The sequence below is a fragment of the Heloderma suspectum genome, chromosome 3 (genome assembly GCF_057233095.1).
Source record: "Heloderma suspectum isolate Gila_16-S chromosome 3, 16-S_ref, whole genome shotgun sequence".
Taxonomy (NCBI): domain Eukaryota; kingdom Metazoa; phylum Chordata; class Lepidosauria; order Squamata; family Helodermatidae; genus Heloderma; species Heloderma suspectum.
The window spans coordinates 267,832,666-267,849,165 of NC_139460.1; the positions used below are offsets into that span (position 1 = coordinate 267,832,666).

The following is a 16,500-nucleotide window of genomic DNA, read 5'->3' on the forward strand; positions in this document are numbered from 1 at the left end:
AGCTTTCGAGATGCTTCCCGATCTTCTCTGGCTCAGCATGCCAGTGGCTGTCCCGGAGGAACACCCAACTAGTGAGTGGACCTGCTGGCCTTCTGGCTGCAATGAATGACCAGCTCAGGAGTCTTTGCAGAATGGCTTCAATGCTGGGCCCAGGCCTGGCTTTTCAAAGGCAGGGCTGGTGATTAGGTCATGCAGCTTGACGTCGCGCCCCCCCCCCCCCCCCCCAGCCGCCCACTGCCCTTGCCATCAGAGCAGTGAGCTCACCAGAACCAGGCCTCCCTGCACTCACTGGACGCTTTACAGATTTAAGAGAACTGCCCAGAGTCCCGGAATCTCTTTACTTCTACATGTTCCACAAGACAGCCTGGGCCACAGCTGGAAGGGGAATCCAGTGTCCCAGGTAGCATAATGAGGGAAAGCTCTGCTTCTCTTTCTGAGGGCAAACAAATACTAATTTTTGTGCGAACCAAGAAAAGCCCACTCTCTGAGGTCATTTTTCTGACTTGAAAATCCAGGGTGAGGCTCAGCCGAAGTGGAAAAACACACCAAGAAAACCACCAGAGGGAAAGGTACCAGTCAGGTTTACTGCATTTGGAAAGAGCTGAGGGAGACAAGAGGAGCTGAGTGGTTGTGGTGCTACTGCTGTGTCATCAGTAGTATGCCCCCCACAGGAGAGATGCTTTCTCCAGGAGCTCTTTGTGGTTCACGTAAAGGGGAACTTTCTTGTCCACAACCTGCCACCGGGCAATCACCTCAAGATCACAGCCCTGGAGAAACTGTGGAGAAAAAAAAACCCAGAGAGCAAAGGAAGATTGGTTACAGTCAGCTTTCCCTCGGCCTACCGCAAGCCACAAGGAAACAGTCACAGCTCAAGTGAAAGGGTAGCTTCTCTCATGACCCTCGGCGCCTACTAACAAGGGACAACCAAGAATGTCCAAGCCCCATTAAGAAGGGCCACAACGCATGCTCCTGGGGGCTGTTCAATTTCTCTCTACTTAGTGCTATATATAGAATGGCGCTCTGCATCTGATTACACCTAGGACTGCTGAATGTTCCTGTTTACTGCACTCTCAGAAATTGTGTCAGAAACTGTAGTCTAACCTGTTTTAAACACTGAGTAATATTCGGTCATTCTGTCTCTCTGTCTCTCTCTCACACACACACACACACACACCCTCCTCCCTTCAAGTATCTGTCCATTACTTTCTTCCCTGTGATTTCCTTTTTCCATATACTCTAGATGATCTTTGTTAAATTTCCCTCACATTCTCTCTTGACACCATGCCCATCCATGCGGCTGGGATCCAAGGAGTTGCCTTTTCTCCCTCTTGCACAGCACAGTTTCATGCCACGGAATCTGTAAAATGGTGGCGTCACGGAATTTGCATCCAGGGGAGAACCCTGTGGCATAATGGTAAGAAGTGCCATTATGACATGTACCGAATTCAAACGCTTCATCTCCACATCGTTCTGGTCTTCAAAGTGCACACTAATGGCCACTGTCTCTATCCAGGCGTTGTCTGTGTTCCTGGGGTCATCCATGTACCCTTTGTATACCTAGAAGAAGGGGGGTAAGGGGAGATGGAAAGAGAGATACAAAAAGAATGGCATTTTCCAGAGGGGCGGGGGTGAGAATTTATTATGAGTCTAAAGATCAGCTCTCTCAAGTTGATGGCTGGCAAGTAGGTATTAAAATAAAGGAGCTTCCTCTGTCATAAAAGGGCCTGGTGGTTCAACTCCTTTGCGAAAGAAAATAGACCTCAACCAAAACACTCAAGAGTTTGGGGAATTCTTGAACTGATGGTATGTTTAAGTGTGTGTGTGTGTGTGTGTGTGTGTGTTGTGGATGAAACAGTCAAGGCAGGTAGCAGTTCCCATGTTTGATCCTGTCCTTGTATCATGTTTTCTAAGGTGGGGGCAAATCAGAGGCTAGCTTAACGGAGACTCCTGCACTGTCTGTTGTTTAGAAACAGGGTGGATCATTAGAGGGGGGCAATGGATCGGTGGTACTGTACATGCACATAGCTACAGTCCCTGGCATCGCCAGTGAAAAGGATCACAGGTGGTAGGGCTGGGAAAGAGCAGACCATCTAAGGCTAGAAGGACCAAGGGTCTGGCCCTGGTATAAGGCATGTTCATATATCTTTGCCTCAGAATCGGGAATACATGACCTGTCTCTCTGAATAGCCAGGCACCATGGAATACTTGTTGAAAACCAACACCTGCTCTGTGTTATTGGGATTTCAGCCTGGCTTTCCTAGGCTGCAGGAAGGAGAAAAGGGTGACTTTCAAACACCCACTTCAGCAAACTTGTCTTGGTTAACAACTGATAACAACGAGAGTTCATCCAGTTCCTGGAACCACAGACTCAGTGTTGCTTCAGTGCCTGCAGAAATGGCCCAAGGAAGTTAGGAGGTAAGAAGGGTGTGGCCAGAGGTGTGTCTAAGGCAGTCTTTCCCAACCTGGCGCCCTCCAGATGTGTTGAACTACAACTCCCATCACCTCAGCCAGCAATGGCCATGCTGGCTGGGAATGATGGGAGTTGTAGTCCAACGCATCTGGGGGGTGCTAGGTTGGGGAAGGCTGATCTACAGGAAACTGCAAGGTACTGATGATTTGTCTGGTGTGCCAAAATCTGCTCTTCATTGTATAAATGTTATTGACTCATGGCTGTATCATGTGCCCATTAGGTGCATCATGTACCAAAGCATCACCAAGTGCAATTCTCTACCACCGCCACACACTTGGGGAGGGGGAAAGAGGCCGCCGTTTACTGACAGTGCCTATGGGACCCCTTTTCTGCTTTTGTCAAGCCCTGATCGATGCCCAAAGTACCTCTGTACCCTGATTCAGCAATTTCTGAAACTGTGGCCAGAATTCCCGTCTCAAAACCCGCTTCAGCTTCTGTGGTAATGCTTCCCCCGGCTCCAGAGATCCCTGGAAAGAATCCAAGCATTACTTAGAGTAAGAATCAGCTGAGGCTTTACACGTACTGTGACCAAGATACTAGGCTAAGGAAGCAGGAGTTTCTATCCAGTTTCCAGATGTCGCCCATTTCTCTGAGGTGCAGGAAAGTATGGCTTGGTTCCATGGCTATCAACAGCACAAACACAAGACTCAGTGGCACAAAATGGACCAAATTTGTTCCACAATTTTGGTTTTGTGAGTGCAATAAAAGTACCATTTGCATAGCAACTGGGTCATGTGTTTGTGCTTATGATTGGTGTGCAAGATCCTTGGTGTGTTTTTCTATCCTTGGTTTCATGGCTACCAAACGTGGTGAGTACTACAGTCCAATCTTGGGAACTCAAACAAGATTGCTAGAACCTCTAGTTCAGGGGTGCGGATCTTCAGGTCTAGAAGCCAAATCTGGCCCTCCAAGGGTCCCCACAAGGCCACACCCCAACCAGTGATTGTTTGGTGGTTTCCTGGCTTTTGTGCAGTTTTTCCCCATTGTGAAAGGTTGAAATGCTTCTGCTAAGGCTTATTTACTGGCAGTAAGAGCTTTAAGTAAAAATATGCTGGTACTTTTGGCCCCCAACAATTTTGCTTTCAGCCCCACCCACCACTGGAATGCAGCACCCAAGAGCCCTTGAGCTGAAAGGGGTTCTGTACCCCTGCTGTAAGTTGAGCTATCAAGAACCAATGAGGCTCTTGGGACAAACCACATTCTAGTAACCAGGCTCAAATCAGGGCAGAGAGCAAACATGCTGGAATACATTGACCTGGTTCGCACAACCAACAACCCACAATAAAACAAGCCATGATGGCTTGTTAATATGAGTTGTCATGCATGGTGGCTTAAGTGAGGGTTGTTAACCACAAAGAACCCACACTGAGAACCCATGGCTTGTCATTGGGTTGTGGGCTGTGGCTTGTTTAAGCTATGGGCTGTCATGTTGTGCGAATCCTGGGCCGTGGATTGTGCATGGCTTGTTCCAAAAGGCTTGAGTCATTTGGCAAGAGCAGCAAAAAAGTCAACCGTACAGCTCACCTCGTGATCTCACTAGCCGTTTCCCAGCCATCAAAGTTGGCCTGGTAACAGCTGCAAGAGGGTTTGTCCCACTTTCTTGCTGCCTGCAGCTTGGCGCTTCCCAGGAAAGCACTTCCCACAATAGCAGCGGAGTGTTTTTTGAAGGGGGGGAAAGCTGCTCTTATTTGCACTGAGTGACCTTGGAGGAAGGTAGCTATGCTTCCAAGTTTAGTTGTGTCTGCATGCCAAACTCTCCCCAAACAACCCCACTTCTGTACCCATGTTGCACCATTCCCCAATGTCCCATGCTCAGTGAAGCCTTGCGCTGCCACCACACCTTAGTAACCAAAGCAGTAGTAGTAATCTAAGGATGGGCCCAATGCCTCCTGATTCTCTGGGAGTTGGAACCGGTGGCTGAAAGCTGCCTCCAGACTTGTCCACTCTGTAGCCGCTTTTACTTCACTCTGTAGCCAGTTTTCATTACTTCCCGCCACCAGATTTGGCCAAGAACTAGGAAAACCCCATGCTTACCAGAGTCCCGATTAATGGAGAAGGGCCTACTTTCCCTCACTACGCTCACCTGCTATTGAGCCCTTCTCACAAGCATCTCAAGCCACTCAGTTAACACAGGCACCCTCTCAGGTGCAATCTATCCAACAAGGTCAAACCCAAAGAGTACATGCCAGAGTCTGGGCTGATGCTGAACTAGACGTATTCATCGACCTCTGGATCATTCCAGTGGCACAGGAGGACCTACAGAGCACCCGAGACGATGCTCTGTTCCCCTGGTTTTTCAAGCAGATGAGACTGCTAGGCTTTGCACCTAGCCCTTCACAGTGCCAGGAAAAGCTGCACAGGCTGAAGACGTTTAAGGAAATAACAGCCCAGAACAAGCGCTTGGGTGTTGAGCCATGCACCATGCCATTTTACGACAAGTTGGTAACAGTTCTGCTGGACAGAAGGGATGTGACGTCCAGTTATACTGCTGGCTGCGGCATCCCCCTTGTCGCATCCATCAGGAGTTAGACATTGCCCCCCGAAGCCCAGCCTTTCTCCCACCAGGAATTCCTCCTCACCGTCACCAGGGCTGTCAAGGAAAGTGTAAGCTTCATAGGACCTCTCTATGGCATGTCCGCCCATCACAAGAACACCCAAGCAGCGTCGCATCCCATTGGCAACAGTCTCACAACTGCCGGATGCTGCAACCCCCGAAAAAAATGCTTCGTATGGAACCTACCACAGAATGGCCTCTGACAACTTCAGTTGAAGGTGCTCATGCAAAGACAGGCAGAGAGCATGGTGGCCACTCTATTGGCCTTACGAACTACGAGCTTCTGTTTCAGGGACCAGCACCCCCACTTACTCCTCGTGTACAAGCAGCCCAAGTGGCTTTCAAATGGTGCAGAGAAACCCAGTCCTCACTGGCCATAGGGTCCTTCTCAAGCACAGGATGTGGATGGCACCATTCGTGAAGCAGCCCAGACCTCCCTTCCAAGGACAATGCCATCTGAGATCAACCTCCACGGGTATGCTGCTATGGGTTTTTGCGGGTCCAACATGCTGGATCCTGCCATTCTTTCGAGGGTCCCTACATAGCAACTGTCCCAAGAACAGGAAGAGTCGCTTGAGTGCCACAGAGTTCTGTAATTTGACCAAGGGTGGCAAGGATGTTTTACTGCTCATGCAAGGCTCCTATGGGAAGCAGGCTTCCTGGGGGCATGGGGAGCGTCATTCTGCTAAAACAAGGCTTCAGTGGAAGGGTTTCACTTGGACAGTACGAGCATTGGCAGGCGCAGCCAAAAATTAATACATGCCCAGACATGAATGGACCAATGGCGAACAGGCGTGTGATGTACTGAAGCCTTGCTAGCAGTTGCCTGCCCTTCCTTGCCCCAAAGGGGGATACATGCTGGAAGTGGGCAAGGAGGGTGGAAGGAAACAACCTACAACCTGCAAAAACAAGCCATGCTGCACTCAATCATCTGGTGGCAGTACCGTGGCTTAGGTATGGGTAAAAACAACCCACCGTGGCTTAATTACACCATGGGGTGTCATGTCGTGCAAACTGGCCCACTGAATTATGAAAGGCTTCTGTAGGCAGCCAGGATTGCCTCTTTCTACAGATCCCCTGGCTGTTTTAACAGCATGTGTTGTTTATTACTTTGACTTCATTAGACTTCGTTTGACATCAGCCTGTATATACCTTGTTGTTTCTTCAAATCTAGGCAGGATGGACTGCCTCATAACCACTTACCCCAGGCAAAGCCCAGTAATCTGAAAAGGGGAATTTGACCACTAAGACTTCCAGCATTTTCTTTAAACTTTTTCTATAAATGGATCCGTCAACGTTCCTTCTCCAGCTACAAACAACAGAGACAAAGATGTTTCAGGGTAGTAAGTACTGCCTTATGGTCTGAAGGTACATGATACTGCGACTCTGAGGAAGCTAAGCAGGTCTGGGTGTGGCCAGTGCCTGAATGAGAGGCCACCTGGGAACTCTGTGTACATCACCTTGAGTTCCTTGACGGAAGAAAGACTAGAGATACATGTAATTCAATATATAAATACAATCAAAATAAATAAATGCTAGGGAGAGGCCTCTGCACAGTAGGTTTAGAACCACTGTGGTGGACTTCCCTGGGGCCTCAGCTGCACACATCCCTTCTCTGCACACATCAGTTACCACAAAAGCGCTGCTTTCTGGCCGTGAGAAAAAAACATCTTCTGAAGCAGGGAAGCTACATGTGGCCCCACTTGGACTGCATGAGCCTGTTTTTAGGCCAGGGACATCGATATTTCTTTTCTTATTCTGCTGTTGCCATGGCTACAACACTTAAGCTGCAAGGATGTTGCAGTGAACAGCTACAGCTTCCGAGTGAAAAAGAATGCTGTGAAAAAGAGGCGAGGCACTTTACAGTGTCAGCCTGTGAAACACAGGCGACTTCTAACCTCTAGAAGAGAATAAACCCCAAATGAGAGAAAAAATCCTGCTCACTTCTCTCAAAATGCGGCAGACAAAATTGCCCTCTCGTGGCATCATGAACTAAGGAATAGGAGCAGGCTGCTGAAAATAAAAGCAGGAATCCTTTTTTACATTTAATTTCCAGGTTCTCTCATAGTTTTGAACAGTGTCCTCAGCACAGACCTGCCTTCTTAAAGTGGAGGACTACCCCTAATGGGGTGAGGAATAATGTCCTGGCTCTACTCACCGTGTCACAACAGGGTGAAGGGCATGATTTGGTCCAAAGAACCGAAGGATCCCTTGGCCCTTCAAGCCTGTCCTTCCCATGGGATTCCTGTAAGGGAAAAAACTGCATTGGTGCTGCCATGAACTAGTAGGGCCCTGGCTATATTTTAGTTCCACATACTCCTTTCATTTTTAAAGAAATGGTAAGAAGAAGAAAGGAAATTTCAGAGAATGTTAAGCACAAGTAATTATTAACTGGGCTTAAATTGAACTCAGACTCACCAGGACTTGGGACATCTCTACACCAGTCTAAAATCCTGCATTTAAAATGGAGCTTCCTGCTTCCATTTGAAATGCTGGATCACAACTGACTCCCTTTACATGCGCTTCCTCCCCCCTCCCCTTCCCCTCTCCTTCTCCCTGTATCTGAGTCTTCCATTATCTTTCATTGATCTCGCTCCTCTTCTTGCCGCTTTTCCTCTTTTCCCGGAGAGAACTCAAGCGAAACACAACGGGGTAATTTGATAGCTCGCTATCTGCAATCTATTTAAAAATGGAAGAAAGGGCCATTAGTGCAGGAGACGCCATGGAAGGTCATGGCAGGTGTCACGTAAAGAGCCCGCAAACTTCCGTGAAAGAGCAATCTCAATCGCAGGATAAAAGCTCTGTGTGAAGGAGCCCTCAGTCCTGGAGAAAAAACAGGACTGCTGTTGCAGTCCATTGCTGCAAAAGAGCCAAAACTGAACTGGGTAGACTCCTCCCAACAGAAGTGTAACGATAGGCTTTGATTGCCTCTGGAGCAAGTGGGAGGAGTAACCCATGGCAGAATAGCGCTCTCCACTGAGGGAAAAGGAGCTGCCTTCTAACAAGGCAGGACTTTAGTTGATCTAGTTCAGGGGCATTGAACATCAGGGGTGGAGGCCAAATCTGGCCCTCCACGGTTCCCCAAAAGGCCAGCCTGCCTGCATCACCAGACGGTTCCCACTTTTTCCTCCGACTGCCTGCCGTTTGGTGGTTTCCTGGCTTTTGTGCAATTTCTTACCCACTTTAAAAGCATATCCTAAGGCACGATTACTGGCACTAAGCGCTTCAAGCTAAAATATGCTGGTAGTTTGGATGTTTTAGCCCTGTCCCCTTTGCTTTTGGCCCCTTCCCACTACTGGAAGGCGGCCCCCGAGAGCTTCTCTGAAATTGAATTTGGCCCTCAGGCTGAAAGAGGTTCAACACCACTGATCTAGTTCAGTTGTGTCTACTCTAACTGGTAGCAGATCTCCAAGGTCTCAGACAAGGGTCTTTTCCAGCTCTGCTACATGAGATCTTTTAAATCAGGGGTGGTGAGCCTCTGGCCTGTGGACCAGAACTGTATCCAACAGAGAAAGCTGGCACAGTAACGGACGTTCCCATCCATGCCATCAGACACACTCACAGTGGCAGTTCATCCTTGACCAGATAGGTGCCATGGAAGCTCTGCCTGTTGATATTGCCGTCCTTACTGTTGAAGTTTACCCTTGAAAGATTCTCCAAAGAGCTGAAAGACAGGAGAAAAGCCTTAATCTCCTCTGTATTTGTAGCGATTGAAAAACAGCTTCAAACCCAAAGGATGCTGGTACAGTGAGAAAAAGGTAATCACCAAAGCATGAGCGACAGAAATAGACAGAAAAAGAAACAGGTACAGGAAGAGCAGCTAAGGCAATGTCAGGTTCTGTGAAAGCAGGGATGGGAAGACTACCCAAGGGCATACTTACTCTCTCAGGAAGTCAAGTATAGCATTCTCTTGCCTTTCTGCACTGTAGAACGGTGGGTTGTAGATCTCAAACTCTACCTGTTAGGGGAAAAGTCTGTTTCAGACATATCTCGGAGTCCCCCATAGCAAACACATATCCACATTTCAGGCGCTAGAGGTTCTTAGGAACTGTGAACTCAAAGAGTTCTGCCCAGCCTGTGACTTTTGTTGGATTCAAATTCTCCAGGGCTCTTTTCTTTGGCAGCTCCAAAACCTCTGCTGCTTGTCTTTACTACTGTATTGTATTGCTCTGCTGGTTTTAATACATATTTTCTATGATTTTTATGCATACTTCCTGTCCTTTTAGGATTTCGTGAGCCACCCTGAGAGCTTGTTAGCTGAAGGGCAGCCTGTGAATCATGGGAGCGCAACTTTGGGAAGCCTGCAGGGCATTTTAACTTTTTTTAAAAGGTGTCTGCAGTGGCTATGACCCCAAAGGGTCAAAATTAGCTTGCTTTGCTACACCAGTGGTAGACAACATGCAGCCACTGACAGCTTCTCCAAAATTGAATTCAGCCCTTGGGCTGAAAGAAGTTTAATAACCCCAGTATAGAGAATTCTTCCTAGATATTTGTAGTCCCCCCCGCCCCACACCAGCCCATCTCACAGTACTACCATCTCAGGGGTCCCTGGGCAGAGGGAATGGCTACTAAGCCACCTTAGGTCTATAATATTGCGATGTCCCAAGCTTTGTATCAGCATGGCTCTTGGCATTATTCTCTCCTTTCTACATGGAACCCAACCTTGCTCCCTAGGATTTTAGGTTCCTACCTCCCACGGCACCTTCTCATCAGGCACAGGAAAGCGGACAGCAGTGGAGTTGGGATACAAGAAGTTCCTGGCGCTCACATGGTATAGAGTGTGAAAAGAACCTGGGACCTCCTCTGAAGGATGACATTCCTTCATCTCCGGGGCTCTGCTGGGGACTAGGACAAACAAAATCCCTTCTTCACCCTACACATTCAACATGTCATGCTTCTATCTCCCTGTATTTTGGGAATTTATTTTATTTGTATCCGGCTAGACATCCCCGGCAGACAATATTCTGAGCGAAATAAACATGTCACTGAACTGCCATAGTGATTCTTGCTTAAGAAGGAGAAATACATAACAAGTAGAATAGACTATTAGTCTGAATCAATATGGCTATACTTAAGCAACAATTGCAAATACATACATAGGTAGAATCCCCCTGGGAAACAGAAGAACCCTCAATGTTGTGAACTCTTGGGGCTGAAAAATACAGCAAAATCTGTTGCTTCTAGTGTGAAGCATATAGTATATCCTCAAAAACCTAAATCCCTTTGGAATAAAAAGCAGACTTCTCAAGTTCTCACTCAATCCATTTCATATTGGGATCTTAGAGATGAAATGTGAAATTTCTTCATGTGCAAGTCTCTCTCTCTCTCTCACGTCCCCCATATTGTATATTAAAGGGGCACAGGAGTGCTCCTTTAGTTAAGGTGCGTCCCCAAAAAACAAAAGAAGTCCCACCATTACAAGCCTCAAAATTCTACTGCTTATAAACATGACCTGTTTATAAAACTTGGCATCCATTTGAAACTTGGCATCCATTATCTACCCATTGAGGTCTACAGTTGTGCAAAATTTCAAAGCAATACAATACAAAAATGCCACAGGTACGGTAAGTTAAAAAGTGCTGAAAATTGACATTTGTACTTTTTTACTCCAAGTTTTACTCAGTGTATCATATATTTCTTCCAAATTCTTGTGAAAACTACTGTTGCACTTTATTCAAGCTTGTTGAGGAAGTGTGCCTTTCACTGGTTTTGTGAAGTTCTGAGAAGCAGTTCAAAAGTTATCAAGGTTTTTCTGCCCCATTAAAGCCTGTGGCAGCAACTGCTGGCAAAGTTATGTTGGGTATGCTCAGTTTCACCTTGAAGCTACAATTCTACCAGTCCTCCAGCGTTTTGAGAGGAATTCCAGTGTTTCTGTCGGTATTCTGACACTGAGAGAGGGGTAGCAGGAAACTGAGATAAGAGTGAGGTAATTTTGAAGGCTGAGGGAATCACTCTCACTGACTGATAAAACTACTGATGAAGAGGGGATAAGGAGAGAAAGGGTATGCTGGAATCCTATACAGCACATATCAATTCATCTGTTCAGTTAATGACTTGTTAAGTGTGTGTATGTTTTTAGTTTGTGTGCTTTTTTTCAGAACACTGTAATAATAAAATTTCCTTTTTAAAAACCAGGGGAATTCAATGATTAAAAAAAACCCTGCTGGTTTAAGACCAGAGTTAAGGTTTTCTCAGGTTGGTTCAAGTCCACAAAGCTAGGAAATTGGAAGCTAAAGCTGATGCCTCGACAGACGTGCCCTATGATCAGTAACAATGTTGTGCAATGTCACAAATTGTGCTTGCTTACAAGCAACAAATAGGTGTGGGTCAACTCACAGGAGGATTCCTCTACCAATATAGTAAGGTTCAGATGCTTCATAAAACAATACAGCACCAGGGCAATTGTGCCATTGCTGGTCCCAGGCACTCCATCCTCCCTGTGTGGATTTGGGCCTGAAAGACCAAGGAAAAGCGTGGGTACACGGAGGGTAGGTTGCAAGCAAGCACAGTTTGTGACATTGTACAACATTAGGTTTGTATAATCAAAGCGATGGTTTTCCCAGTAGCAATGTATGGCTGTGAGAGCTGGACTATAAGGAAGGCTGAGCGCCGAAGAATTGATGCTTTCGAACTGTGGTGCTGGAGAAGACTCTTACAAGTCCCCTGGACTGCAAAGAGGTCAAATCAGTCAGTCCTAAAGGAAATCAACCCTGAGTGCTCATTGGAAGGACAGATACTGAAGCGGAAGCTCAAATATGTTGGCCACCTAATGCGAAAAGAAAACTCCCTGGAAAAGACCCTGATGCTGGGAAAGACTGAAGGCAAAAGGAGAAAAGGATGGCAGAGGATGAAATGGCTAGACAGGATCACCGATGCAATGAATATGAACTTGAGCACACTCCGGGAGAGAGCGCAGGACAGGAAGGCCTGGCATGCTATGGTCCATGGGGTCACGAAGAGTCGGACACGACTGAACAACTGAACAACAACAACAACATTATTACTGATCATGGGGCATATCTGTTAAGGCATCAGTCTTCACTTCCAATTTCCTGACTTTGTGGACTTGAGCCAACATGAGATAGCCTTACCTCTGATCTAACCTTACCTCTCATCTTACACCTGCAGAGTTTTTTTAATCATTGAATAATGTATTGTTTCTCTTCAAAATACAAACAGTGACAGATAAAGGATCAGAGTCCTGTTTGTGGATATTACAGGAAAAGTTGAATACGCTATATGCATGTGCCCTCATAAGTGCCATGCTATATAGGTCTTTTGTGCTCAAGTTTCAGTACCAAAGTACAAAATGTATTGTGAGAAGCAGCTCTCAAGCTCACATGCTTGCAGCCAGACGTACCTATGATGGGAGCCTCTTCCTCCGATCCAAACCCACTGCTGGACAGTGAGTGAACAATCCATCTCAGAGCCTTGGCAAACTGGAATGTCTGGAGAGAAGCAGTCCATCAAATTTGTTAATGCCTACCCTGCCCAACCAGTGTCTATGTCCTGAAAGTGGGGTGGGGAAGAATAAGGTTGTTGAGTGAGTTTAGAACCCAAGAAGGAACTTGGGAATGAACTCTGTTTTCAAGTTTGGTCCATGATACAATCTTCTTACTGGTGAGTCATTCAAACAGGGTCTCCCTTCTTTCCCAGACAGCAACCTCTCCACTTAGGTAGGGTTAAACATGTAGGTGAACAGACAAAGCCACACTTCCTGTCTCTTGGCAATTTAAGGAGAGAAAGAAGCTGGAATGTGGGGGTCTGGAGAGACCTCTCTTGTGCCTGAAAGCACATTACACGATCTAGTAAGTGGTGCAGCTGACAAGTCAGGGTGGCTGACCTCATTTGCTTCCCACCCCTTTCAGTTCTCTGATGGGGCTGGCTTTATGCTGAGATTGACTCCACCTTCCACAAAGGTACACCATCAGCATTCTCCAGGTAGATCAATTTGGGGGGAAGCCTTACAAGTCAGCCTCACCTGCTCTTCCAGATACACCAACTTCTGCTCCACCAGCCCCATCCTTTTCACCCGATCAAGGTCCAGCATTTCTACCAGCATATCCACTCTGGAAAAAGAGATGAGTGCTCACTGAGAGAGAGGTCAAGGCAGGATCACAGGGAAGGCCACTGAGCCCTCTATGTTTGGGGGTATAATCTACCACCCCATTCTGTGTGTCAGGGTGCTCTTCTATCACTGCATATAGGCAGACCCCTCTCCCCAGCTGGACTGGCACCTGGGCTTGTGGTATGTATTTCCCCATCAACTGGTGTCCTAAATCATGATGGCACATTGGGGCAGGGTGGAGTGGTGTAGTGTGGTGGTGAGGGACCTGTAGCAGCTGCGAGGCCTTAAGTGAGTATATGTTAGCAGAGCTGCTCACTCGCTCAAGCTGAGGGGAAGCGTTGTGGCTTAGTGGTAGAGCACATGCTTTGCCTGCAGAAGGTCCTGGATTCAATCCCTGCCATCTCCAGGTAGGGCTGGAAAAATCCCTGCCTGAAACCCTGCCACTGCCGGTCAGTGTCGCCAATACTGGGCTAGACAGAGCAACAGTCTGACTTGGTGGAAGGCAGCTTCCTATGTTCCTATGTAAGTTCTTCTGAGTTGTATTCCTGTGGCTCCCAGGAGCAGGACTCCCAGCTGGTCTGGTGGTGGTGACTGCTTAGCATGGCAAAGGGAGCCTTCACCTGTCCGCAATGTCCTGGATCTTCTGCTCAGGGTTCTGCTTCCGTTGGCACTGCTGGGCTTGCAAATAGTTTTCCTTCATATACATCTCCCAGGACAAGAGAGCTCCCTCTTCATTCTTCTCAAGCTTCTCTTCTGCAGGCCAAATCAGACACACGAAAAAATGTCAGACACACCGCTCTCATCTCAGTGGCAGGCGAGAAGCAGATTGGCAATCGCCCGAGTCAAATGAATATGAACAATATTCATTCATCTCATAAGAATAAAAACAGTTAACACAGCCAATTAATTAACAATTATAACAACAGATAACCAACACACCCAACCCAAACCACTGCTGGTTACTTGGCAATGGTGGATTTATGAACGAAAGACAGACGTCAGTGAACTGTTGCTAACTGAATGGCAGTTTTGGTCAGAGGTCTTTTCGGTCTGTTGGAGTCCACTTTCTGCTGTTTCATCTATCCACTTTCTTCCCTTCTTTTCCTTCTCTTCTTCCTCACGTATATCTTGATGGTCTTCTCTTCTATTTCCTCTCCCCTTCCAAGTGTCACCAACCAACATCACCCTCCCTTGCTTTCCCCCAACATTCTATGCCCTCCCTTACTTGCCCTGCATTCCACAGTGTCATAGGAGTAGGCAGGCATTACATACTGAGAAGGAAAAAGGGACAGAACAGATGGAGGTAGCAGCCACCCAAGCAATAGAGCTGGTGTTCTCCAGTGTCATGTCCCCCAATGCTTGCCCTTTTCAGGGTACAGCAGAAGACTCTGATGAAGACCGCTCTTCCAGGGGGAGGACAGTCAGTTCTGTCTTCAAACACACATACCCTGCCAGAAGACCTCTGAGCCAGAGGATGAACCCCTGGCAGAACCTTTATCTCCCCAGCCTTGCAGAAGACTGAGAGTACAAAGCCAGGGGAGAGCCCTTTAAGAGTCCAGCCAGCTCCTCCAGACATGGTGGAGTTGATCACACTGCACATCATGGCTGCCTACATAAGGCTTCAGTTGATTTTAGCTTGCTACTGAGACTTTCCCGCCCCCCTCTCTCATAATACTAGAACCCGGGGTCATCCTATGAAACTGACTGGTGGGAAATTCAGGACAGATAAAAGGAAGGACTTCTTCACACAGCACGTAGTTAAACTATGGAATTTGCTACCAGAAGATGTAATGATGGCCACCAATTTGGATGGCTTTAAAGGGGGTTAGACAAATTCCTGGAGGAGAAGGCTATCAATGGTTACTAGTCTTGATGGCTATGTGCTACCTCCAGTACCAGAGACAGGAAGCCTATGTTGTTGAGGAACATGGGTGGGAGGGAGCTGTTGCGCTCATGTCCTGCTTGTGGTTCCTGATCGACAGCTGGTTGGGCACTGTGAGAACAGAATGCTGGACTAGATGGATTCTTGGTCTGATCCAGCATGGCTCTTCTTATATTCTTAACATCTTCTTATGGTTCTAGGAGGAGGGAGCTCCAGCATGCAAAGCTCACTCTGAGCAATCCAAGGTCCTGCTGCAGTTACCCTTTACACAAGAGGTTTTCTGCCATTACTTAGCTTGCTGTGGCGGATATACTTACCTTGACCAGACTCTACTTACTTGCCTGCCTAGACCCGAGTGTTCTACCGGGACTGGATTCTGATAGACTGGACCCTGATAGATGCCACTGGCTTCCCTGGAGTGCTTCAGGTAACCACAGAAGGAGACATCCAGAGCCCTGTGAGAGGTCCAATGGCTCCGGTGTCCCTTGTTATTACGGCACATACTTCAAAACGACTCCTTTCCATTATCTTCCTCTCTTTCCTTCCAGTATCAGTGAGTAACACAAGTCATCATCAAATGGTCGGAAGTGACCGCGTGCCCACAGCTGAATCTACACATAGCAGTTATACCATTATCATAACTATTGATGCCCATTGGTGTCCTGTGTACCAATAGTTATGATAACGGTATGATAACAGTATAACTGCTATGTGTAGATTCAGCCCGCATCTTGGGATAAACAGGCCCCCAACACTGACTCAGCAAGGCCGAACCCAGGAAAGTGCCTTACTGAGCTGCTTGTGCCGTGTGGCTGGCTTCCGGAGAATGGCCCGTTTGACAAAGAGCTGCAGGTGGTTAAAGAGGATGAAGGGTGGTGGAGCAGGGGGCCTGCCATGGTATTCCTCAATCAGGTCATGGCGCTGAAACTTCCAGATCTGATCGGTGTGCTCCTGTACCTGCTGGAATGTGTAGCTGGGAGAGAAGCAGAGCACAAAGGTTAGCTCTGCCACACGATGATTGTAATATTCTAAATATCCCGCGAGAATACAGGGCAGACTTCCCCAACCAGGTACCCTCTGGATGTGTTGGACTACAACTCCCAGAATTCCCTAGACAACTGCTACCTGGGAGAGATTCTGAAAGCTGTAGTCCAAAGCATCTGAAGGGTGCCAGATGGGGAAGGCTGCCATAGGTAGTGCAGTGGTCCTTTCCTAACATCTCATAAATATGGGTGGATGGGTAAAGTTCCATAGAAGGACATCATTACACAACTGCCCATTGCTACCCATGAATACTATGGGTATTTCCTATGTCATTTAATCGGAGCGGACATGGCATAACAGGCACTGGGAGGTGGGCTCCACCAGGATAATTTCCTCACCCTATAAAGACAAACAACATGTGGTGACAGCAGAAGTCTATGCTGTAGCAGCCTTGATGCAGGTATGGTTGGTAGCCATATTTGATGAGAAGAGCCCCGTTATCAAATGTCTATCCCGTTAACTCCTCATCCACACCACTGCTA

At 47.4% G+C, this 16,500-nt stretch overlaps 1 protein-coding gene across 2 annotated transcripts in view; it reads right to left on the reverse strand.

The window, feature by feature from the left end:
* Positions 1–321: 321 nt before the first annotated feature.
* TRPM2 (transient receptor potential cation channel subfamily M member 2) overlaps positions 322–16,500 on the reverse strand; it is a 49,055-nt gene continuing 32,876 nt past the window's right edge. For both annotated transcript variants that reach the window (XM_084846897.1, XM_084846898.1), the window contains exons 21-32: positions 15,766–15,947; positions 13,713–13,845; positions 13,006–13,093; positions 12,385–12,472; positions 9,715–9,869; positions 8,906–8,982; positions 8,587–8,688; positions 7,183–7,269; positions 6,228–6,333; positions 2,836–2,937; positions 1,441–1,557; positions 322–776 (exon numbers count right to left, since the gene is read on the reverse strand). In XM_084846897.1, coding sequence (XP_084703023.1) covers positions 651–776; positions 1,441–1,557; positions 2,836–2,937; positions 6,228–6,333; positions 7,183–7,269; positions 8,587–8,688; positions 8,906–8,982; positions 9,715–9,869; positions 12,385–12,472; positions 13,006–13,093; positions 13,713–13,845; positions 15,766–15,947 — 1,363 coding nt within the window. In that variant the 3' untranslated portion in view covers positions 322–650. The remainder of the gene's footprint in view (positions 777–1,440; positions 1,558–2,835; positions 2,938–6,227; positions 6,334–7,182; positions 7,270–8,586; positions 8,689–8,905; positions 8,983–9,714; positions 9,870–12,384; positions 12,473–13,005; positions 13,094–13,712; positions 13,846–15,765; positions 15,948–16,500) is intronic.